Below are 26,548 nucleotides of genomic sequence, written 5' to 3' on the forward strand. Positions count from 1 at the left end.
TCTGTGATACAAGAGAGAGGTCAGCCCAAGGGCAGGCCTTAGCAGTGGATAGATCCTGGTAGGCTGCACCAGTGTTCTGGTGGTAACTGCAGGAGGTATAATCAAGTCATGTACCTAGAATAAAGTCACATTGTCCCTCTGTACAGCCTGGCTGATGACTGTTGAGGAATGAGCTTTGCCAAAGAGAGCCCAGGGGTGGGTCCTGATGGAGAACCAGGACAATGTGTTGGACATTAGAGAGCAATGCGTCTGAAGGGAGAAAAGTTTGGCACCTATTAGAAAAGGTGTGTCCAGTATTCTGGGAGAAGTGATGGTTTTTCTCTATTTGGAGCGCATGAGGCAGCATCAGGAGTACAGTGTGGACTGCTCACCTCCCAGTACAAGAAAGGCACAGACATGGAGAAGCACTCTGTTACTGAGGGGCCAGAGCCTGTCATGTGTGAGGAGGGGGAGATAGGAAGGAGTTTCTTTAGTGCGGAGGAGGAAAGGCCAAGCTGTGTTCCAACACTGTTGTGGGAGGGATAGAGAAGGTAATGCTGTGTTCCTCCAGGAGATGTGTGATGAAAGCCTATGAGACAAAGAAAATAAGTTGATTCCCAGACTAACTGAGAGCAAGTCAATCTCTGCATCCTTTATTTGCAATATTAAATGGAATATTTAGAATATTAAGAACATAATCTTGAGTAGTGTGGTTTTCTTACTTTCCAGTTTGTTATAAGTTGTACAAAAGTGAAACTAGTTAGGAAGCAAGTAAAACTAAGGTGTGACACGTGCCTTAGGTGATTGTTTTTTTATTTTTAATGTGTTTTATTTTACAGCTATAAAACACAACACAATACTGAGCTTACAGGCCTTTGCAATTACGTAGGTTTTGATTTTTTTTCTCACTCAGTCACATGATTTCTTCCACATTTTTGATTTTAAGACTGTAAGGACATACTTAACACAATTAAAGGAATTTCATAGAAGGTATGAAGTGTTGGAGGGTATCTGTCATTTTGGTAGCATTTCAGTCCTGTATGACAGTTTTACTGGTAAGAATGTTTTGTGTGCTTTTAAAATAGTTTTATATTGTGTGTAATTTGTGAATAAGTGATTGTGAGATACTAGAATCCTTTCACAAGTCTCTTTTACTGATGTTAGTTGCACTATTAAACGATGTGGAACTTGTTGAGCTCTCAACTGAGAACACTGATTGCTGAGAACTCTTATTTTGTGGTGGTGCGTTGCACTGTCTTGCTTTCCCTCTGACACAGATTAATTTTGTTTGTTTTCAAAGCAAAATTGGGTGTTTTGAGAGAAGGGGTTGTACATAGTTTTGACTACATATTCCAGTGATGGATACACTTTGTGTATCCCTTCCATCAATTCACAGTGTTCCAAAAAACTGCTTAGCAAGCTGTTGGGATCTTCAGCAGTGAATGGAGATCATTGTAGCAGAGAGGTAGTGTGAAGTTTGGTTTATCTGTGTATAGTCCGCTGTATACTTGTTTAGGTGAGGGGAATGGCAGAAGTAAGTGTTAATTAATCTCTTCCTGGCCTGGCAACAAATTCTTAAACTAGAACTAGATTATCATGACTCTGTAGGTGGGTACTACTGTGTCAGAGACGAGTGATTGCTCAGGATCAGTCATGGCAGAATTCTTGCCAATTCTTTTAGGATGAAATTTGCTTTAATTTTCACATGAAAGGATTTCATAGGGTGATGACTTTTAGCATGGTCTGAAGTTGTGATATCTGAGTTTCTGAGATCTGTGGATTAAAGAATGTATTCTTTACTGACTTTGTAAAGGGCAAGGTAATTTTTCAGGTCTGTGTAGGACACTTGAGTCTAGTACAGGAGAGGAAATCAGAAGTCTTCTAAAGCTTCAATGTAGATTATTCACATCTTACCTGTGAGTTTGCATTCTAGAGATGGTCTTCAAATATTGAAGAACTTCTAACTTTCTGTGGGTTATTTACTTCCCTTAGCTTGTATGTCTTGTAATTGAATAAACTTTAACATCAAGATCTTTGAACTTAAAATCCTATGTAAGCACATTTAAAGTCCTTCAGGGATGGCTGCGAGTTGAGGCTGTTCAGCCTAGAGAAGTGTGGAGAGATCTTATAGAGGCCTTTTAGTACCTTAAAGATAGCATGCAAGAAGGCTGGAGACGGTTGGACAAACATAGTGATAGGACAAGGTAATTGACTTCAAACTGTAAGAGGGTAGGTTTGGATTTGAGATAAGAAAGAAAATCCTTCTTGTGAGGGTGAGACATTGGAAGATGTTGCCCAGAGAAGCTGTGCATGCCCCATCCCTGGAAGTGTTCAAGGCCCGGTTGGATGGAGCTTTGTGCAGTCTGGTCTAGTGGAAGGTGTCCCTGCCCATGGCGAGGGGGATTAGAAGAAGATGATCTTTAAAGTTTTTTCCAGTCCAAACCATTCTATGATTCTATAGTAAATATTAAAATGTTGTTTTATGAAGGATTACATATAATTTGATAAAAGATTCCTGTGAGAGGTTTTGTTGTATTTAAGTGGGAATTACTGCCTTGGTTCCTTGGCAGATGGTCTGTGTTCCCCTATGGTCACTTTTGCCATGCCTTACAAGAATACAGAAATAGCATGGTACATGCCAAGCTAGCGAGACCAGTCTGTTCTGATTTATGGACATGGACTGGTTTTCTTCATGCCACAGTAAAACTGGAAAGAAAGTAGGAGTGATATAGTTGTTGTTTTTCCATCATAAATTTGTCTCCACAGAGGATGACAAAATCAGCTGGGCTGTAAAGGTATGTGAACTCCTCTGCCTTCGTATGTTTGAGATTGTTTAATTTTTATGAAGTAGCTTTTCAAAAAAGACAGCATCCCAACAAAAAAATACTAAAAATGGATACAGAGGTTGGTAAATTCACACTTTATTCATCTCATGTATTAATTCTTTTTTTCCTCCAATATAGTTGTTGACTTTTGCATGTGTGCATGCTTTATCACTTGTTTTATAAAGAAGAAACACAGGAAATGAACAACAAAGCTTATATGGAGTGGTGGTTTTATAAATAAGACTTCTTCTCTCTGTTTTCCAGATTCAATACTGCATAAACATGGGTGCATTTTTGGATAAACCAAAAACTGAAAAACATAATGCTCACGGTGCAGGGAATGGCTTGCGTTACGGCCTCAGCAGTATGCAGGGATGGAGAGTGGAAATGGAAGATGCTCACACAGCTGTTGTAGGTATTCCCCATGGCTTAGAGGACTGGTCCTTTTTTGCTGTCTATGATGGTCACGCGGGATCTCGTGTTGCAAATTACTGCTCCACACACTTATTAGAACACATTACTAACAATGAAGACTTTAGGGCGACAGAAAAACCTGGATCTGCTCTTGAACCTTCAGTGGAAAATGTCAAGAGTGGAATCAGAACTGGCTTTTTGAAAATTGATGAGTATATGCGCAATTTTGCAGACCTCAGAAATGGCATGGACAGAAGTGGCTCAACAGCAGTGGGAGTTATGATTTCACCTGAGCATGTATACTTTATCAACTGTGGTGATTCACGTGCTGTTCTCTATAGGAATGGACAAGTCTGTTTTTCAACACAGGATCACAAACCTTGCAACCCAAGGGAGAAAGAGCGAATCCAGAATGCAGGAGGCAGTGTAATGATTCAGCGTGTTAATGGTTCATTGGCAGTTTCTCGAGCTCTGGGGGACTATGACTACAAATGTGTTGATGGTAAAGGCCCTACAGAACAACTTGTTTCTCCAGAGCCTGAGGTGTGTGAAATTTTAAGGGCAGAAGAAGATGAGTTTATCATCCTGGCTTGTGATGGCATCTGGGATGTAATGAGCAATGAAGAGCTCTGTGAATATGTAAAGTCTAGACTTGAAGTATCAGATGACCTGGAAACAGTGTGCAATTGGGTAGTGGACACTTGTTTACATAAGGTATGTGTTTTCTCCAAACAGCTGTCTAAAATTATCTTCTGGTTAGATGGATACAGTGTTCACAGCTGTTCCTGGCCTACTGTTCCCCTTCTCCAGCTTCTTTTCCTCAAAGTTCTGTACCCATTTGACTGTAGAAAAGAATATACAGCCTCACCCTATATGCTTAGAAAGGTGATAGCAATTGCAAAAATAAAGGCTGTTTTTTTTCCCCAAATAATGCTTGCTTATAGTTCCAGCTCTAAATGTTGATTCTAAATACAAAATGTGTAAAATTAATCTATTCTGAGCAAGGTACTTGGTGGGTTTTTTTTGTTCTTTGAAGTTGGGTAGTGTTTGTATCCTTTGCATAAAACCAGTGTTGACACCATCTCCTCTTCAAGGTGTTGTCTGTCACCTATGCCCTCAGCTCGTTGTAGCTTAGATGGAGTAAGACCTCCTTTGCATCTGAGCTTGCTTCCACTCCTGAAATTTAGTTTGTTTGGAGCAACTACTGGTTGGTCTACATATGTTTAATAGGTATTCCATTTCCAACATTCCATGAAAAGCGCAACTCCTGCTAGTACAAACAGAGTTCCTGTGTTAGGCCACAAACTAAACGTGCAATTTTGAGGAAGATACTGAAATTCACAATTATAACTCTGAAGGGTAAGTTGTGTGTTTTTTCCAGAAATAGGGTATTATTCCAGCATATACCATACAGTGTATGATTGGTTTAAATGCCATTTAAATTGGTTTAAATTGCTTTTCTGACCAAGAACTCAGCCAGCCTTGTTAAAGGATGGTCACTCTCAGATACTTTCATTAAAACTGAGTGCTGACCACATGTTTGTTTTCCAAAGTCAGATCCTGGATCTCTCTAACAACCAGGCTGTGGCTTGTACCACATAACACTAAGTGATAGGTGTCCTCGTATGCTTGGTACAAAAGGGAATATAGGCTAACTCCTAAGCAGTATTTCTAAAGGAATTCAGTCTAATGTCAAATTCATAATTGCTTCAGGAGAAGGATTTGTTGTGATAGATGATTAGAACTATCCAATAGCTTGGGTTTACACAGCAACTAGCATGCAGTATTATTAGTATGCAGTAACTAATAGCACTTAATATTCTAGGCAAAAAAAAAGGGAAGATTTGATTTTCAAACCAGTAGTTTAAATTATGATTCTGCTGGATCCCCTTGTAAGTGACTTAGAATTGTGATTTTAAATTTGGCTGTGAATTACAATTTTGAAAATTAAATATGAGCAGGAAAATGGTATCAGTGTGCTAGTAAAGAACTGGCATTAAAATTAATATCTAAAAAAGCCATGGGGTGATGTTTCGGAGCACATTATAGTCTGTGTGGTTAGCATGGCCATACGAAACATTTATATTTTATACTTGCTTCAAGGTGCTGTGTGACACAGATGCATTCTGATAGACTTGGAATTCATGTAATGGCTTAAATGAATACCCTGCAACTAAAGCAAATAAGTTGCTTGAGCTAAGCTATTCTAATAGTAAAGGAGAGTATTCTGCATTTCATTTTACAACAGGAGTTGTTTTACGATTTGGCTTAAGGTAACATTACACAACTGTGTAATTTCTGTCCTGTTTTATTGATACTATTTTTAAGTGGTTGACATGTAGTTAAGTCCATTAATTATTTAGACTTCAATACTAAGAATATACAGTCAAAATCAGTCAAATTAATTCTAGTGAGAGGAGTAGTTGGGACACTGAGAGGTTCTTTACTGATGAAAACACAAGATGTTTTCAGGGTTTCCTTTTTCCCCCAGGTTTATCTGTAGTACTGTATCTGGAGAAAGTACAAATGTGATTAGAGCAGAAAGATGAAGAATAAGACTAAAGATACTAACTTCTCTTTCTTTTTTGTCATATAGGGGAGTCGTGATAACATGAGTATTGTATTAGTTTGTTTTTCAAATGCTCCTAAGGTCTCAGAGGAGGCAGTGAAAAAAGATGCTGAGTTGGATAAGTACTTGGAATCACGGGTTGAAGGTAAGAAATCAGTTTGATTGTGATAGTGAGCATAGTAGTGTCATAACTATCTTGAGCATGAAAACAAAAGCCATGAAAGACATTATGCCACTTTTATGTTGGGTTAAATTCAGGTCTGGTTATGACTCTGAACTTTTGTATGTCAGGAAGAATGTTTTAGGCCATGTGCTTAGATTTTCCTGGTATTCTGCACACTTTCTTAATGTGAGCTCTTAAGTTTTTAGTGCTGTCTTCATAGGTTAAAATGCAACTACTGACCTTGCAGTGTGTTGTATCAGCTCAGTAAATTGTGGTCTTGCTATTGTCCTGCTTATGAAATATTAAAAGGGATGTACTGTTTGTACTGTTTCTTCCCTTTTTCTGTGCAAGTTTTTGACAGGAAGAAAAAGTTGTACTTGGTTTTTGTGTCAATGTCCCAGTAATCCAGATAGCTGGTGTAGCCACCCTAAATTTTAATATATATAGATGAAAGTCTTTAGGTAGGAGTTATCTCTGAGCACACAGCTGCTGTGTGTGGTGTCTTTTCCTCTTGTTTAAATGGCATCTAAATTGAACTGGGTTGTATATTTGTAATTTCTGTTGAGATTAGAGCACGCTAGTGGTCACTTCAAATGCTAACTCTAGGCCTGTTTCTTGGAATTTGGCTTACATCCCAGGTTTCCTAGATGACACTAGTTAAGATAAATACCTGTTATCTTCTGTGTCAGAGTAGAGTACATGAGCTGTTAATAGGCTCTGGGAGAGAGCCAGGAGCAGTTGCCTTCACTGGCAGCAGTCAGGTGTGCACAGTGGTTACAGGTTAGTATTCCCAGCTTCTTGGTGGCTGCTCTATTACCAAACAGGTGAAAAATACATGGAACTGCAGTGGATTTTATTGCTTTTATAAGTGAATATTAAGATTAATAGAAAAGCTGTCAAATAACTTGTGATCAGAGTGTCTGGATTAACTAATCTCTTAAGTGATTATTTTTAGCTCTGTTATCACATTTAACTAAATAATACATATACCAAAAAAAATAGTTGAGAGATTTTAGTCCAAACTGATGTGAAATCATTTAAAATATATATTAAAATGATTGTTTAGCTTAAGTGCTTCAGAGAAATTAATTGCTCCAAAGCTTGAACTTCTGTTGCTTCAGCTCTTGATTTTTTTTCCTGCTTGAGTTCCCTGTGTCGTTCTGTGTTTTGCTAATTAGACAGAGTTCAAGGCCTTTAAAAGGCAAGTATTTAGCAAGAAATTACAGTTGGCATATTTGAGAAATTCTGACAAGGAGTGGAGAAAGAAAATGAAACAGACTTCAGAACTTGAAATATCTGATTTTTAACAAATTTTTGCATTGATAAATTCTATGAAATTGTAATTTTGATACAGTCTCCTTAATTAAAAGGAAAAAAAAAAAGCTGTGGGACTGCAGTTTACCTTACACATGTGCCTTGAATATTATTAGTTCAGAAAGGATAAAGGCCTTAGCAAAATGTTGTAAACTACTAAGCATTGTTTAAAAATTTGCTGGAATTTTTAGAAACAGTATCTGATTTAAAGGTTTAAGTAGTGAGCAGGAATACTTTCGGCTTTAAAAAATCCCATGAGGACAAGAGTATCATCTTAAATGTTGGAGTTGGTAAAAGTTTTGGAAGGTGGAGTTTCTTTTTGGTTAAGACAACTGCCTTAATCAGTTTTGTATTCATCTTTTAACTTAGTGTGGAAAGCAGTGCATAAAGGAGTTGTGCCTGGAAGGTTTAAACCATCTGCAACTCTAAAAACATAAAGCCTGGTAGATATGTTGTGACACTGATAATACGGATTTGTTTAAAATGCCTTTCTAGAGGCTGACTATTCCTTTCAAAAAGCAAATAATGGTATTTGAACACAAATTAACAAGAACAACAGTCAAAAAAATTATTAATGAGTTAAGAGCTCACAAGTTATATGCAGTTGGCTGGTAGCCAGTAACAATTATATTTATACCTGTAGTAAAAACATTCTGAAAAAAATAAGGTTGTCTTGGAACTACCAAGATGCAATGATAGGTGTTGTTAAAAATGTAAACTATGAGTTCTTTTGGATACGATCCACTTTCACTAAGTGACTAATATAAGTCAGGACAGCAGTAGAACTTATTATAAAGTCCTCTGGGACTTCCTGAAGCAACATTAGTTTGATCACTGGTGTTTGTTCTCAACGAATACATACTGTTCTGTTTCTGTTCTCTTGTGGACTTTAAATTTCAAGCTGACTGTACAAACCCATCAGTCTTTTAGGCAACAGGGATTTTTGGGCACTTTAAGGTGTGGCTCAGGGAGAATAGCAGTGTTTAAGTCATGCTTTTGTTAGTTTTAAAAAAGTAAAAAAGAAAACAAGTTGAAAAGCAGTTTAATACTTGCACATGTAACATTTGTGCTCTGTACATTTGGAAGTGGAATGCTGAGATTTTCTATAATTGTATAATGATTTGAGTTAGTTCCCTAAGATCTCTCCAGAGTTCTTAAAAGAGAATTATTGTCTTAATACCTAGAGATACTTTTTTATTTTAACAGATTGATTAAAAAACAAACTCAGCAGGTCATCGTTTACAAAGATTTCCAGTGGAAGAAATATATACCAGTGGTCTGTTGCTAGTTTGGGTTTTGAGGTTGACGGAATGTGAATGACTGCATTCCAAAGCTGCCACTTGTAGAGTATACTGAAATACTTAATGAGGTTAAGCTTGTGCCTGAGTCATTTATGACTCTGAGCAGAGCCCTGCTTTTGGTTTGAGTCATTTAATTGATCCATCTCCAAAGCATAATCACAGAATTACAGACTGATTTGGGTTGGAAGGGACCTTAAAGATCATCTAGTTCCAGTGCCACTGCCATGGACTGGGCACCTTTTACAGGTGTTTTGGGCAGTAGTGAGGTTATGCTAGGTTGCTTTTTTCTTACTTCTCCTTGCAAATACTTTCTCCTCTCTGTTTTTCAGAGATCCAAAATTTGGTCCCACAATGTGAAAACTAGGCATGGAAGTAAATTCATTTCTCTGATAATGTTTTAGTTTATTTGAAAGAGTGTATCAGAATTGTAGTTAATAATAGACAAACCACATAACTCCACAAAACTCAAAAAAACACTAACCCCACAAATCTTAAGTAGGGGCACATGATCTGTGTAGGCTTAAACAGTCTTAATGGTAAATACTCAGTTAATCCCCTAAATTGGATGATGCATTTTGCATATGTGGAATATATACTGTATATAAAACTCATTTGATAGCTGAGCATGAAAGGAGGTGCTGGAACATGGAGAACTTGTAATGCTGTCTGGCTGGGGACCTGCATTATATAAAATGGAGGTTAAATGTTACCTGAATTTTCAAAATGCCTATCCATGAGTGTAGTGTTAGGCTTTTAGTGAAAAGTGTTTCAGAAATAAAGTAGTAGACTTTGTAGTGGACTTTCATGAATATACATATATAATAATATCAGGAATTATTCTTTAAGTGTCTGAATTATATTAGCAATGCAAAGCTAACTGTAGGGTTATTCTTAACATCACAGAGATGAAGCTGAAAACTTTGTAAATGCCCATAAATCTGTTTCTGAGAACATTTGATTTCTTTCTCTGGTGGCCTTTGTCAAGCACATCCACCGCATGTATCTGCTAACTGATGTGTAGTGACAGTGGGTCATGCATGCTCATTTGCTTTATTCTCAATTTTCTGTTAGGAAGCTTTTTTTTTTCAGAGAGGAGACAGGTTCTGGATAAAATTACTCACTCTAATACCAGGAAAATAAAAAGATAATGATTAGTTCATCCAGAATTCTTGGTTGGCCACCTTCTAGAAATGGAGAGAAGATGCTTATGGTTCAGTTCATCACTCCCTGAGAAGTTACTATGCAGTATAAACATATATGTTTCTAGTACCAGGAAACATACAGCAGTCTTTAGCTGTGATTGCTTTCATTCCTTTTTGAGAAGATATAAAACCTTTATGCTTGCAATAAATATTTAGAAATGTCTTGCATTTGTAGTTTTTCTTATTACTAATTCTTACTATTTGTCTACTTTTCCTGTGCATAGAACCAGATATGTTCTTGGTATAAACAGTATATTTTCATAAGAAATGTTTCCTGTCAAATGTGTCTCAGCAAAATTATATTATAGCAGTACAATTACTTCTAACTAAGTAGAACTGAACAAAAGGATGCAATTTATAAGAGAAGTTGTGGCTAATTTGTGAATTAGTGATCAAAATCCTAAGATTCAGGCTTACTTACTCAGCTGTCACTTCCTTTGCTAGCCATGATTTATCCTTAATGGATGGATGGATGATAATACACATAAAGTTTCATGGAACAGTCTTTAATTTTAATCACTTCTAGTAGTAGTGCAGGTATCTTATTCTTTGCAAAGATTGTATGCTGCTGGCTTAAAATTGGGACTTAGAAGCATAATAGTGCCTTATTTGTTACAAGGCAGTATAATTATTCTGCAAGTGATTGCTTTGAGAGGTTACAGATGTGCCTCATACAAAGTGAGTGAGTACTTTGCCAAGCACTTTGTTGACCTTGGTAGTCCTAAGAGAAGCCTGAATGTCACTTGCTTCTTAGATAAGTGATAGACATCAAGAAAGGTTTAAATACTAGGAAACTTGGGATGAAGGGTTTGAGGTAGGTAGGTGATGCACTTTTCTGCTAACTTGAGAAACTCATAAACAGCTGCTCTAAGTCAGTCATCCAGAATATAATAAATTGTAAGAAAATTAAATTATTTGTTTCTTATCTTTGGTTAGTAGCCAAGATACAGAATGACTGAAGTTTTTTTAGGATGATACTTGAGAGGATTCATTCTTAATTCTTCTTAAAGAGAATTTTATCTAGAGCAGTGTCTACAGGAAATAGCACTCCATTCCTTAATTTAGTTGATTTTCAGAAAAACATTCTCTCTTAAAAATAGAAGACTTGTGCATACAACTCCAAATCTTTTTATGCCATGTTTGATTGCGTAGAGGCTGATGACTGGAAGCTGGTGGCATTACACCTGTGTGAGTGTATACAGATATTATACATGCATCTTTATAGCAACCCTGATGGAAGAGAATATGTGAAGGTCTACTCCAGTTTAGGCAGTTCTTGTCCAAGCTAGAAGAACTTAGAAGTTAGAAGCATTGGACTTGACTTGAGTTTCAGCTTTGAAAACAGAATATAATTTTTAAGTATTATTAAAATAAGTATTTTTATTTATTCCTCATCCGTTCCATATTCTGTTTTGGCCACTTGAGTGCTAATATTATCTGTCCATTATGTATCCTCTTGTTTCCTTGGTGGTCAAAGTGTTTGTGCACTGGAGATTCAGGCTGTTGAGGATACAAGGTGTTACTCACAAGGAAGCGTGCCAGAATCCCGGGGAAGCATTGGCTTTATGGCACTGTAACATGTTGCACTGCAAGGGGAAGCTAACTGAAACAGACTCCCAGCTGCTGTCTTTTTCAGAGAGAACAGGCTGCTATCTCCAGGGTATTTCATTCAGTTCACAGTCTGCTTCTGAATTTCTCCTAGAGAGTAAGGCTTGATGCATACTGGAAAGGCTATGAATTTAAGCTCTGTTCTACCATGCAAAGACTGTTAACCTAAAATGCAAAGAATGTTTTCCTGTTTACATGTAACTTTTTCATAATGCCTCTGTTAAAAAGTGATAATATCTTATATTTCAGTGTCTTAGCCAATGAGTGGTATTAATTCAGGATTTCTTGTGTTTTTAAATTAGAAATTATGGAAAAAGCAGGTGAAGAAGGAATGCCTGATCTTGCTCATGTTATTCGTATTTTAACTGCAGAGAATATCCCTAATTTACCACCAGGAGGTGGTTTAGCTGGCAAGTGAGTACAGTACTAGAATTTCTTGAACTGTTAAATTCACTGACACTTTCATTTAAATGTTTTTAAATTTTCTTATTGTAATAGCTATAGTAAAATCAACTTTTTTATGTTTGAACTTAGTTTACCTTTTGAAGTATATAGACATTTGTGTCATTTTTCCCATTCCAGAATGGTAAAGAGGAAACACATAAATTAATATGTTATGTAGCAGAATATGATTATTATTTCCACGTGGCCATTTCAAAAAATAAAATTATATGTATTCTTGCCTTTTTACTGCTTTACATTTGTTAAGATTTATCAAATGTATCAAAATGAATATCAGGAATGGCAGGAGTTCAGTTTTCCTGATGTCCTGTTTTCCCAACCACTTAATGTCCATTATAAGTTTGGAACAGTACTTATTTGCTCAGCAAACATTCTCATGAGAAAATTGTTTTTGTTTGTTTAGACTGAAACTGAGTAGTAGATAACCAAGAATATTGAAATAGAATATGCATCTTAAAACGTAACAGGAATAAACCTTCAGAAATTACATTGATTTTCTGGGGAGCCCAATGGTGATGTTCAAGCAACCTATAACTTAAAGATTTTAATGAAAAGAACATAGGATTGCATAAAGAATTGTTAATCTGGAATTCCCCAGACAGTAGGACTGATTATTGTTCCCTAGCATAGAGCATGCTGTTTCTGGAATATTTGTATTTTACAAAATACGAAGTCCTGTCCTCTGAGCATTTGTGTGTGTACATCTATTTTCATTGCATGTACTTGTTAATGAGCACTGTTTGCCATGATTATATCTCTCTGGCCTTGGAAGTATCTGTACATTCTGGGCCTTTTTCTCCACTCGTGTGCATTCCAGGCATTCAGAGAAGTTTTAGTGTGCCTATTCTTCTTGGTGCCTCCCAACTACTGTGTCTTGTTGTTTTGCTCATTAATAACTACATCATGTACTCCTACATTATTCTGGACCCCTGACATATAAATTCTGTTTTAATTTGTTGTGAACCAGGTTACATTTTTCATGGACTTGGTTCAGAATTTGCAATTTGGTGCCTTTCTCTTCATCTTGGCTTTTAAAGTCCCCTGACTTCAGGGGTATACCTGCAGTTTCTTTCAAGATAATGTTATACAGTATTAAGTAACTTGTTCTTGGCCTCCGAACTTGGGACAAAGACAGGCAGTGACATATGTAAGTTCATTTTACTTTCAGGAAATTAATGGAAGTCTTGGAAAAAAATACTACTGTACAACCCAAATCAACATACTGTGTAACTTGAAACTTTTGTCCTGACAAGAGAATATTCTTTTTCTTGAAGTCCTTATCCGGGGGTGTTACCAGGTCACTACGAAGTTACACTTTGTCCTCGTGTTTGAACTCCAAGACCTTACTCGAACAGGTTGCAAAAAGATCTTGTCTGTGGCTGTAATCCACAGTTTTAGCACCAGTTAAAGTTGCTCCCAATTTTTGGTATGTCTGAGCTGGAGAATTGCAATTCAGTGTTAGTCTGACTAGAGTATGTTTGTAAACCTTAGAAACCCCTTAAGTAGATCCATTTATATTGGCACTGTATAATTCCTTCTTTCTGGCTTCTCACTTATGTAGAAGCCCCTACTGGCCCATTCTTTGAGACAGGAGATGCACGGGTCAGCTGATGGTGCTGTTTTATCCTATAAAATCTTACTCTCCAAAGACTGTTTTCTGGCTTGACTCCAACCCCCTTGTGATTTCAAATGCTGCCCCAAGAATGGAGGTCTGTTGCTGAAGTAAACAAAAGCCCTGAGCTACTCTGGCACCTGGGCCTTAGTAGTTCCACACAAAATCTTCTGAGTTTTCCCATCAAAGAAAAGCACAGAGAAATACACTGGTGAAAGAAAAGTGATTTTAAAAGACTTGATAACTCTCAAGTAGCTTATTTTCATGTCTTTTCAAGTCCACTGCAGTGGCTGCCTCCTGCTTCTGTCGCAGTCTTGCTTGGACTGTCCGGGCGTTTTCTGTTACGTTGGAGGTGCCTTTGCTTCATGTAGTACAGATATTTAGTCAGAATTGTGCCATGCCTCTATCACTAATTGTGGAACTAAATGGAGAACTCTTTTCTCTATCATTGGCAAAAAGTTTCAGTTTCTTTTCTCTAGGAAGATCTTCCATCAATTCCAGTGGATCCCATACTGCCTCAAATATGCAACCTTTCCAGATTTCTTAAATATGTTCAGAAGGAGCCTCATCAAACTTGTAGCAGCCTCAGTATTCTGGGACAGAAAGTTCTGTTTCATTGACAGCCATGTGTATTTGGGACATTTGCTGCTGTTTTGGCATCTGATGCCCTTGTGTTCTTTAGAAGAGTCAACATTTGGTGCCCTCATTGTGTAAGACACAATTTTTAGAGATCTTGGTCACTTCCAGACTTAAGAGTCTTAGTCCACGTAACAGTTCTCTTTTGTTGAAGCTGTCAATAACTTTGATCATAGTTATTATAGCTGTTTGAATGCTTCCCAGTTTTAATTTTGATTTGAAGATGTGAGTACATAACCTTTTTTGCATCAGAAGTCTGTTTATATGATGGATTTTATTTTTTGTGAAGTTCTTTGTGCTTATTTTGACTGCCTGTGAAAGTGTGGCCTTAAATGGCGCTGCTACAAAAATGTCTAGCCTAGTGGGTTTTTTTTTTTAATTTCTACAGTGTGAATAGACAAGAGAAGACACATCTCAGGGGTTATATACTCTGCATACTACACTTGAAAATTTTGTAGACAGGTTGTAACTTGCGTATATGTAATAAAGATGGGGGAAAACTGAACTGTCTTCAAGTTCCATATCCAGAAATAAGGCAAGAAAACCAGCAAACTTGAAGAATTTTTTTAACAAACAAAATATAGTTTTAAATGTTACTCTTGACAAAATCTGAGTATGCAGCTCTAAAAAGAGGTGGATCATGGAGAGGGTAAGGTAAGAAAATGGTTTTACTTTGCCCAGTCTTTACAATTATTAACCAGTTGCTAAATCCCCAAATTCTTACTTAAAGTGAGTAAAGACACAGAGTCGGTTTCATATTTTTAAAAGGCAGATTAAAAGAAAAATACCTTAAACACTTAAAAATGCCTACTCTGATCAAACTTTACTCAATGCTTTGAAATACTTTGTTTTGCTTAATTTTTTTTAAACTTCTCTTTTTAGGCGTAATATTATTGAAAATGTGTATACTAGGCTGAATCCACACAGAGACAATGAGGGGGTAAGTTCCCATTTTGATTGCTACACCTCTTTGTTAATGTGAGCATCAAAGATGTCATACATTAAGCAAAAGTGTTCGTCACTGGGAATAAAATATTAGAAACACAAGATACATATTGTAATATACCTCTGATTTTTACCTTGCTTTGGATGGATTTGATATAGAAGTTCTTCCTCCAAAAGACAGAAAACTGACACCCAATTCTGAAAGACTTTTTAAACATCTAAATGACTACCACTTTCTCAGTCAAACCTAATATTGACTATTTTCATAGCATTTAGACTGTCTTTTCATGTCCTAGCTCTACTGGTCTGAGGAAAAATAATTTTAGATTACTTCAGTTATGATTTCTAAAATGGCTTACATTCTTTTTCCCATTTCCTATGAAGTTGAATTTTAAATAGTATGTTGAAATCTGGTTTATTGTGTCTCTAAACCTGATTGTTAGGTAGCTCTTAATATTAGTGTAAGTAATAACTGGTGTTTCTATCGGTTGTGGTTAAATTTGTTTAAAAACTGTGGAAAACTGAAGAACTGATAAAAAACATCAGTGCTTGCACACATTGTCATTTCCTGTACAGTTTGTGAACTGTTTTGTAGAAGTACCATTCCTATTCTAGTAAATCCTTTGTAATATTTTTTTTCTTTTGAGATGCCTACAAGGCCCCCTCAGTCAGGTAGTTATTACAGTGAATGGTGTTGCACTTGAAATAACTTGAAATTGCACACCTTGAGATAGTCAATATGCAGTCTCACCACAATTGTTACTGTGTCTTTCCCATTGTTCTCTTCTCTTAACTGCCTATATTTGATTTATTATCTTCAGTTAGAAGGCTTGTGTGGGTGGAAGGGGCCACTATTCTGTTAGTGTACAAAATGAGAAGAAATATATTGCTAATTTTTTTTGGATTTGTTCCTTTGTCTAGTTTGAAAGTGATAGGATATACTTTTTTTCATTTCACTTTCAAGAAATTGTGCAACAGTACCCCAAACGAAGATACACAAAATTTTCCTCTTTTCAGCTTCTTTAGTCCTTCGGGAAACTCTGCACATCAATCAGCCTGCTACTACTTTTTGTATTTAGCCAGAACTTCCCCTGCTTTTTGGGGAAAAGTTACTGGTATATGTGGCTTATTTAAAAATTAAATAAAAATTAAAACAGCACAGGTTTTACAAATTAATTGGTATTTTAAGAAAAAGAATCCTGAATGTTTGTCTAATGGTTACATTTTAGAAATGTTACATGCCATAGTTGCATTTATGATGCACCTGTTCTAAGTCTAGATTTACTTCTCGATAGCCGTGCAAGTTTGCTGAAAGTCCTAATATGTAGTACAGCATCTGTTTGTCTATTGGCTCCTTTCAGGAAATGTTTGTGCATCATCCATTTTAATTTAATAAAATGAAATAGCTAACCTAAATATGCATTTTGCTCATAAGAGGATATACCATTAACAGCTTTGACCTTTCTTGCCATTAAAATCCCTGAGTAGTTGGTTTAGCTTTTAATTTGGTTTCTTTAAAAAGAGATGTGAACAGTAGACTGCAGTCTGCTTCCTAAATTTTTCTTATGTTGATATAGAAGTGCAAATCTCAGATAATGTGTTTTAAATGGAATGGTTTAAATTCTAGTTTGAGCTTGGGATAGCACGTCATTTGCCAGTCAGCACCTTTGTTCTTTTCACTCTAAGTGGTACTAGCCCAGAGTGGTTTGAGAGGATGAACTCCGCCTTGGTGAAGGATACAATTCCTGTTTGCATCTTTCCAGCAAGTTATCTTAATGTCCTTGAAGTGGATGAATCTAGTGGGCCTCATCTAGCACAAATGGAAACATGACTTCCTTTCTGGTCTTACTCAGTTTCAGGTGTATGTGTGGTGATTTTGTAGCCTCTGAACTGGATACTGTAGCATCCAGAGATGTAAAGGGAAGGAAGCTGTTCAGTTATTCAACATCAGACTCTTCAGAATGTCTATGCACAGTGATAATGTTGCTACACATCTCACATTAAAGCAGGAAGGAAACATACAGTATATCCCAATGAAGACAGTGCCAAATGAGATTGAAATCTGGCCAATGATACACTTGTTTAAATTAGCATGAGGCAAGAGCAGATGTTCATATGAAAGCTTAGGTGCTAGAGACATAGATGCTGAGTCTGAAGAGCGCGAAGGCACACTTGACTTGGGCCTGAGCATCCTTCCCTGTGTGTGGTTAGCAGTGTACCCGTGTCTGCTGAGAGTGGGTTTTGTGCAGACTGCTTCTGTTACTGACTGGAAACTGCTTGTGGCAGTCATCTTCCATCTTATGGTTGTATATAAGACTAGAGCAGTTTTTATCATGGCAAAACAGTAATGTTGTTAGTTGCTAAAATATTAATGCAAATGACTAAAAAAAAACCCTCCAAACCATGCAAACAACAACCCAAACAGTCAGATTAACTTTTGCAGTTGAGAATGTGGCTTCCTTCTGAAGACTATACATTTTAGCATCTAACAGTTTTAAAATAGTTCCTGTGAGTTTGTGTGAACTGGAACATAATAGCTTGCAAGTTAGTCTTAGTATATAAATTAAAATCTTGGTTTTTATCTGTTTCTAGGTTAACTTTGTTTTATTCAGCACTGTAAACATTTCAAGTAGTGTTGCACTTGGATTTTGTTTATTGGTTATCCAAACTAGTGATAGTAGATTTTTATTCTTCACATGTGCATTTTCTGAGAAACCTTAACATAGAGCCTAAGTTAGGAGATGTCATGCAGAGCAAAAGTCTGAGAAATAAAAGTATCCTCACTTACAGCAGTATCCAGAGATCACTAGTCTGGCTTGAGGGTATAGCAGTCCTAACTTTTTTCTGCTAGGAATCTCAGCAGATTACAAGTATTTTATAAATCCAGGGCTGGAGAGAGCCCTGCACTGTGGTCACAATGAACAACTTTACCATTGTTTGAGCAGAGACTAATGCTATAAATGTGGTGGCTTGTGCCTTTACAAATATGAGTGAAAGCACAGAAATCTGTTACGTATTGGGGCCTGATGCTTTCCGATCTTTAAAGGGAATTTAAAAGAATGTTTTCGTAGCTAAATAATTGTTAGCAATGTGATGTTACAATACCACTGAGGAGTTGTTTTACTTCCTATGCTAAAGTACTACTCTTTCTCTGTGACTCTGACCATTTTAATTTTTGGATGTGTTCCTAAGACTAGGAGACTACTGTGCAGTTAAGACTGCTTCACTGTATGTATATATCCTTAAACACAAGAAACAATGTTAAAATTACAGTGTCTGTTTTAATAGTTTCAGTGGCATTTGCTTAAAGCTGCCTTTGAACATTTTAGTTGAAATCCATCATGTTTCTCTCTTGTTTTTACTAATAATAACACTCTGGCAGTTGGCTGAACCAAATCATATGCCATTAAGGGCTGCTGCACATAAAAAAATGTAAATGGACACAACTCTTAACATCATGCTCACAACATTGTAAATCCAGTCTTTAATACATAGCAGCCCTTTTCATACACATGATTTAATAGCACAAAACTTGTGTAAAAATTGTGAATGCTCATGTTGAATATAGCTAGCATAAATTTATTCTTGATTTTATGGTCAGTAGCACTTCAGTTGAATTGAAATGTGAAGGAAGGCAAATGCTACCTTGCACAATAACCATAGTTTTCAGGGACTTGTTCTAGCCACACATCATTAGAGAGAAATCTCTGTATATATAGTGTATAATACATAAAAGACGCAATTTCTGTCCTACTGTCTGTGGGGTTTCTTGTCTGTTAGCACTGAGGGACACAAGGGAAGCACGAAATAGCCTGCTGTAAAATAGGGTGCAATGCCATGCAGGATGTGAGTTTGAATATCAAACACTAACAGCATTGCTAATTCAACTCCTACCAGCATTTGAATTGCTTAGGAGCCTCAGGGCTGCTATTATATTGCTTATTGCTTTTACTCTGCAGTGTTGCATGGAGCAAAATTATTCACTTCAGTCTGCCAAAGGAATTTTTAAAGATCTCGGTATTGTGAAATGTGAAAATTTCAGGGTGTATGTGTGCTAATGTCAACCTCAGAGCAAAACTGATGGAGTAGACAAAATATGGAATTTAAATGTTCCCTGAATTTAAAAAAACTGCAAGTCTTCAGCTATGTTGCCCTGTTTAATATTAGCTAGGCATATACATAACTTAGTTTTTTTTCTTTGTCAAACCAAGAAACAGGATACATCTGTAGCCTCTTCTTGGTGCCCTGGGTTTTAACTGACTTTGTATTGCTTATAAGGTATTAAAGCAGTTCCATTTCATACCTTAAAAGTATCTCCTTTATCTTGCTTCTCCTCTCTTTGCTCTTGAAGACAAGAGAGTATTGAATTCTTGAATATTCCCTTGAATATTTTCATATTTGAATATGAAAATGCTAGTACATGGGAGTCAAAACATCTCAAACTAAGACCTGCAAACCACTGTGAAAGTACGTCTCTTATTTCCTGAACAATTTAAACTTAGAAGGATGCCATTATATGCAGTAATACTCCTTTTTGTGGTAAAATTGTCCCCATTTTAACTTAGAGTGTGCTAATCAGTCTTGGGGCTTTATTCCAGCAACATTACATAGAGCATGCAGAATCTTACTGATCCCAAGGTATTTTCTCAATATTGCTATTAAGCTTGTAAATGAATGACAGCAGTACTTGTAGTTAGGAAGCTTTTGGACTACATGACAATAAAATGAGGTCAACATGAAAACAAGGCAGTCTGGATTGTGCTTCTAATGTCTTGTGAAATCTGCCAGCTTCCAGAGATATTTTCATTTGTCTAGATTGATAAGTTGCTAGATATTAATAATTTAAAATGTACTGTTCCCTTAAAGCAGCAGTGCTGCTTTGGCACTTGAAAGTGAAAATACCTAGTATCAGTGTCAAAGCACTGTAAGTCTATCACCAAAAAACACAACATTTTTTTCAACTGGAGGCTTGTAACCAACCAGGTCCTTTGCTGAGGAGATTTCCATTCCTTAATCAGCACTCAGTGATCAGATTTTGTACTGTAGGTTCTTAGATTTGACATTAAATAAGTGTTCTACCTGCTAATTTTTCCAGGCAATACACAGTCTGCCCAAAGGTGTGTCTTACATTGTTCAAATACCAGCATTCCCCGTGCTCATGGGTAGCTGCTTGCTTTTCTGGCAGCATCATGCATGCAAAAATCAAAGTGTTCACTAAAACACTGAGCGTTTGTTTTGATGTGATGCTTCAACTGAACTACTATCAGTACAGTTATCTGTTGTCTGAGTTTCACAGAACTGTGCTGCTACTGGCAGTGCAGAAATTCACAATTAAATATATTGACCTGGTGGCTAAAGAAGCTTAAATTTTCAAAATTTTCCACTTATAAATGACCAGAGTTGGGGGGGGGGGGGTGGGTATCATCTGTATTTATCAAAGACATTTGAAATAAAGATGGAGTTAATTGGGAAGAGGTACTTTGACTGGCTCAAAATGAATTGGAATTATTAAAAATGCTGGTTTCATAGTTACCATTTCTTAAAAGGTTGAACATGAAATACATCGTTCGAAGTTGTATGTTGCTAATAAGGTGTTTCACATTCAAATAGAGAGATGTTTTCTCAGTTTGAAAAAAAGATAGGTTTTTTGGTTTGTTTTTGTTGGTTTTTTTTTTGTTTGTTTTGGTTTGGTTTGGGGTTTTTTTTGGTTTTTTTTTTAATGTGGTTAGAAAAACTTTTAGTTTAACTACTGATCTTTTTGGGGTGTTGAATCTCAACCGAAGGAGCCCGCCGCGGCCGAGGAAGGCGGAACGCAGGGGAGGTTGGTGGAGGCGCTGAGGCAGATGCGGATTAATCATAGGGGCAACTACCGCCACCTGCTGGAGGAGATGCTGGCCGGGTACCGCCTGGCGCAGCTGCAGGGCCCGGGCCCGCCCGAGGACTCCGCGGCCGCCGAGCCGGAGCCGGAGCCGCCCCCGCCCCGCGCCGGCCCCGCACCGGCCCCGCGCCCGGCCGCGGGCAGCGACCAGAGCGGCGAGCAGCACTCCTGACACTCGCAGCGAGCTAGCGCTGCGCTTCACCGCCGCGGCTTCCTCTGCTTAGAACCCAGCCTGCGCCACTGCTAGCCTGGAAGACTGTTCGGCTTTACTGTAGTTATGTGTACGGATTGTTTGTACAGAGCTCTTACTTCCGTAGAAGTTCAGCTACTGTGGGATAGTACAGTAATTGCATCCTAAGTTGTGTAGCAAGATTTAACTTCCCATTTGAGATTTCGATCTTCTCTTTTCAAATCTTGTGTCACCAACAACAGGAATCTAACAGGAATACGCAAAAAGGCGTTTTAAAACTTCTGAGAACATTATTAAATAATAGTTTTGATGGTATATGTTTGCTCATTGTAAAGCAATTTACATCTTAGTTGTATCTTTTGTGCAATTTAGTTGAATTATACAAATTATTCAGGTTTTTTTTTCCCCAACATAATGTACTGCGTGTTTGGTTTGTATATAGTTTCTACTACAGCTAAATTACAAAAGCTGTTACATTTTAGGTTGTCACTTATGAAATGTTTGATTTCTTTTTTTGGTTTAGATTGTATCCAGTGTTCATCATAAATACTGATTTTCTAGACAATGGTATTATTACTTCTCAGGTTGTAGCATAGCATATATCCAGAAATGAAAATGTACTTTAAATTTAGTACCTAGTATCAAGTTACAATAATTTGTGATCGGGTGAAAATAAAGAATATGCTGTGGAATAATATCTGTATGCATATTGACTCTTTTAAGCAAGTAATAAACTTTCTTTGAAGTGTTATTACTCTGACATGACTTGAAACTTGTCATAGCTTCTGATGTAAACTCATGGTGTTCTTTAGTTTCTACAAAGCTTTGAGATATTTTGGGTTTGGAGCATTTGTCCTGTATTTGGGCACATTTTTCAGGTTCAAGCTAAACATAAGCCATATAAATGAATAAACTATTCTTCTAAAGTCTGCCTTCTGCCAAATCTTTTCCTTGTCTTTTGGGGTACAACACATAGGCATAGTCCATTTGGGTAGGTCGATGCTAATACTGGGACTTTGCAGTAGTGGTAGCTCATCTGCTAATAAGTGAAATCTGGAAGTCTTGTGTCAGTTGTCACTTCATAACATAACGTGTGCACAAAAATACAATTGTTCAAAATAGGTACAAGTTCCTACAGGAATTTCTTTTGGACCAGGAATACCTGAGAAGCTGAATTCCATACTGTTTTGTAGAGCTTTTTTTTTGTTTGTAGTCCACAGATACTGTATGTATTGATAGTAATGATCTAGTCCAATTTTAGGTAAATCTTGGTTTTAAGTCATTCTGCTGTAAGAGCTTTACTGGATTCATGTTTTATAAAAGTAAATTCCATCATGATGTTGACAAACAGGAAATATTTGTGTGTGGAAGTGGGCAGATATGGAAAACAAGGAAAATGTTTTCTGTCTTATGCTAGTATTCTTAATTATGCCACTGAAATCCAAAGTGCAACAAAATGTTTTCATTTGTATTGGTGAGTAGTAATATTTCTCCTCTTCTTTTCCTGTAGGGTTCTGGAGATCTAGAAGATCCGTGGTAGCCTTACAAATCTGCTAAAATGCTTTTGATTCTGAAAGGGGGAAAAAAACTTTTAAATCTGATTTCTTCAATACAAGGGAAAATTTCTGGTGGATTTCCAACATTTTGTGAAATGGGCAGAAAGATATTAGAATTTTCCATCATTTGTTCATTTTTGTGTTTTCTGATATTGCCACTCTTAGCATTGCCTGTACTACAGTATTTTTACCAGCCTCAGGCATACTGATTACATCTGTAATGAACTTTGGCCCTAAAAAAGAAGGAAGGAAGGAATATTCTCTCAGCAGATCGGTGTGTGTACCTGAGGTGCACGGATCGTAGGTGTACTCTGAAGATACACTGTGGCTAAATGAAACATGCAACACACAAGCATAAGAGAGAGTACAAGTAAATGTTTGAGATATTTCTTATTTCACTTTACCAAGTTGGAAGGCTTTGCAGCTCTGTGGCTTGGAAGTAATTTCAATTGGGCAATACGCTATCAGATATGTTTTTGGTTTTTTTTTAATTTTCGAGTTTTACCTGTATTACCAGACCGTTAGGTTTCCCTGCGGTGTCCAAATTGTGATACGTTGCCTACTGCTTGCTTGAAGATAAGTGTATTTGGCAATAATATATGAAGATTCTAGGCATCTAAAACCAGTAAGAATTTTACGCATGTGTACAACACACCCTTCAACTCTTGCTAGAGAAAATCTTTTTGAGAAAAACAAACTGGTGAATTTGTAGTTAGTAGTGACTTGCTTTGACATCTCTCACAGCTGCAGGTTTTTTTAAAAATGCTGAAAATTTGCCTTTATTATAATGTAAATTGTGATTATTTTTTTGTTCTATATGTGGTTTTCTATAGTTTTTTGATTTTTTTCAGCTTAAGATACAGACAGAAGTCTTGTGTAATATGGGTATAATTTTTAATTGTTTGCATTATTTTCGAAGTTCAAATTATCACTTTGAGATTACTATAAATACACTTAAAATTATCTATTTTAAATTAAGAAAATATTAGAGATATTTTCATGGGTTCAATGACCTTTCATTTTATAAGCAATGGGCATGGTACAGAGTGGCTGTCATGTAAGGTACTTGAAGATTCTTAGTTTAATTCTATTTTTGCAATAACCTTGACTTTTTTTCTGACTTCTTTGAGTTGTGCATGTAATGAGTCCAGTAAATGCTGAAAATGGGGAAGAGTAAAGTATTTATCTAAAATAAAAGCTATTGGGGAGGGGAAACAATGAATGTATCCATCTGTACATGATTTACATGCTGTGGATGCCTTGTAAACATTTTCCTATTTGTTTAAACTGTGTTTCAGCGAGGATGTAATTGCCCTTGTGTGTAGTTTTAAGCTAATGACAGTCATCAACTGGTTTTGTGTGAAATTAAATTCATAGTATTTTTCTGTAACTTTATCCCCATGGTGAGTCTGTAAAAACCACATGCTCTTTCATACTGATGCCGAAGGCCAGCTTTTCCAGTCATTTTGATTCACTGTGTACCTGATTTTTTTTTTTTTTTGGTCTAGAGAGGATTATTGCCACAGTATATTTTATTTATTCATTAGATTTTAGCCTTGTAAGTTAAAGTGTTTTAAATGATGATGTTAACAGGTATTTGTCCCTTTACTGGTTTATTTGGGGTTGTTAAAAGATAGGGAATGAAGAATGCAAAATGGTTTATTGTTCAGACTGTCCGCTCTGGTCCAACCCTGTACTGATAGAACCTTCCCAGTATGATATTGTGATGTTTCATACAATACAGTGAACATAACCAACTTGTTATCTTCAATAAAGGATTGCTAAAACAGTGTGACATGCTTTCTATTTTCTTGGGAAGGACTTACTAGGAGGATGCACGTGTTCCATATGAAAAGATAACCCAGTAAGACTTATGAGGTCTCTTGTTTGATGGATTTCTGGTTGTTCTGTAGCAGATGTGCCTCTTTGCCTCAGAAAAGCACAAGTCTCAAAGTGGGAGTAAGGAAAGGACAAACAACATTTAGTGCTCCTAGGGCAAATCCCCATCTCAAGTTTAGCTGCAGTCTTAGTCCAGTATGGGAGAGCATTCATTTAAAGACTAAAAATTCAGATTAAACTAGACTTCTAGGTCAACTCATTTCTTGAAGTTTCTTAAAGATCTGAGCCTAAACCTATGACATTCCACTGTTGCATAATTTTGAGTAGACATTTCTCTGATGCTAATGCTTTCATGTTAGAACTTTCACAGATTTTTTTTAACTTTTACAGATCTTTTTTTCCAACTTACTAATGTAGTTTTTTAGCTGAGTGGAAAAGGAGAATGGAATCCTCCATTATATTGATACTGCAGGGTAATAACCTGCCTGAATAGTTAGTGTTACTGTAGAATAGACGTCTTTACAAACAACCTGAAGATTTTTGAGTCCACACATCTGTAACTTCTTTGAACTTTCTGGTTGGATTTGCTTGTACAAGATAACCCCTGTGTGCTTTCTTCATGAGCTACAATTTTAATGCCTTGTTCCACTGGCAAGGCTTCTGGTATTCCATGGGCTCCAGTCCTATGAACACTTCTTTGTGTAGATTTTTTTACATTCAGTGGATAATACCCTCAGGTAGAAGGGTTTATACTTTCTTGTATCAAAGTGAAGCATACACACAGGTTTTTCAAAGAGAAGGACAATGGCTTGCACAGCTACATCAATATGTAAATCAAGACAGCTTTTTTCCTCTAAATTATCACTGCTTGCCATTCATGCATCCACTTGGTTATGAATTCTAGTCATGTTTTTAGTTTAATCAAAATACTGTGTAGATTTCAGCAGCATGGGAAAAACTTTGCTTGTTGACTTTGTATTCTTATTGTGAGAAATTTGAATGAATGATGAAATTGGTTCATATATTTGCCATAGCTTGTCAACATTTTAAAATTACATTGTCTTAGTTACCAGGTGGCAACAAAAATTAACACAAAGGTTGTTATGTAGAATACTGAGAATGGGAAGTACCTATTCCACCTGGGGTCTTTCTGTTGTATCAAATTTGGTTTGGTTTCATTTTTATAACCTCCTGTAACAGAGGCAAAGTAGTCCATGTCAGTTCTCAAATCTGCTCTCTGAGCAGAATAAAGATCTGTTTTAACTGCTTCTCATTAACATCATAAATGGAATAGGGGGTGATGAAGTAGATGCAAATATAAAAGATGTCACTCTGACCTCAGAAGTCTCATATTAGGGTTTAACTACTATGACAGTCTTCTCTTAATAGTCTGGATTTTCATGTGGTTATTCGAGCCTGCATGCAGGACTTGGCCAAAATATCCATATTTTTCATGGCCCTAAATGTGAATCTGATGCTGATTTTGCTATTTGGGTGGTTTCAAACAAAACAAACCAAAACACAAAAGCAACACAGAAAAGTCCAAAACCACAAAACCAAACAAAATGTCAAGTTGATTCTTTTAGCACATCAGAGGCTGGTTTTTAGTTATTAGTTTCTTGGTATCATGTGTAAAGTGGAGTTCAGTCAGCCACTTAATCTCTGAACTTTTGTATACTGTCAGCCATAATCACTAGCTTAAATCTTAAATAGTAAAATTAGCCACAGAAAACGAGTCATTTTTATTTGGCACTTTGAGTGGAAAACAAAAATAATAGGAACTCCAGATTAGTTACAGCATCGAACGAAACTAGTAGGCAACTTTTTCCTCTGGAAGATGAAGCTAGAAGCAATGCTACCTATCTTAGGTGTAGGCCTATAATGGCAAAAAATAAAAGGCCACAATGCTAAGCAGTTTTTAATTATCAACTAATTTGCAGTTTGTTGGCTTGAGGATTGTCTGAAGGCTTGTTGCTTTTGGCTCTTTAGTGTTCTTTTTTAGCTCTAAACTGGAAATGAAGTTGGAGGAAGCTGCACTGGTGCAGGTAAGCAACT

At 36.7% G+C, this 26,548-nt stretch overlaps 1 protein-coding gene across 3 annotated transcripts in view; it reads left to right on the plus strand.

Annotated features, from left to right (window-relative positions):
* PPM1B (protein phosphatase, Mg2+/Mn2+ dependent 1B) overlaps positions 1 to 24,446 on the plus strand; it is a 60,071-nt gene extending 35,625 nt beyond the window's left edge. Inside the window, exons 3-7 of one of the 3 annotated variants that reach the window (XM_068185875.1) lie at positions 3,069 to 3,932; positions 5,815 to 5,932; positions 11,678 to 11,789; positions 14,968 to 15,025; positions 20,814 to 21,858. In XM_068185875.1, the coding sequence (XP_068041976.1) occupies positions 3,087 to 3,932; positions 5,815 to 5,932; positions 11,678 to 11,789; positions 14,968 to 15,025; positions 20,814 to 21,080 (1,401 nt within the window). In that variant the 5' untranslated portion in view covers positions 3,069 to 3,086 and the 3' untranslated portion in view covers positions 21,081 to 21,858. Of the gene's footprint in view, positions 1 to 3,068; positions 3,933 to 5,814; positions 5,933 to 11,677; positions 11,790 to 14,967; positions 15,026 to 20,813; positions 21,859 to 22,608 lie in introns of those variants that run through there. The other 2 variants (XM_068185876.1, XM_068185877.1) reach the window with 2 other exon arrangements.
* The last annotated feature ends 2,102 nt before the right edge of the window (positions 24,447 to 26,548 follow it).

The sequence above is a fragment of the Anomalospiza imberbis genome, chromosome 3, assembly GCF_031753505.1.
Source record: "Anomalospiza imberbis isolate Cuckoo-Finch-1a 21T00152 chromosome 3, ASM3175350v1, whole genome shotgun sequence".
In the NCBI taxonomy this organism is placed as follows: Eukaryota; Metazoa; Chordata; class Aves; order Passeriformes; family Viduidae; genus Anomalospiza; species Anomalospiza imberbis.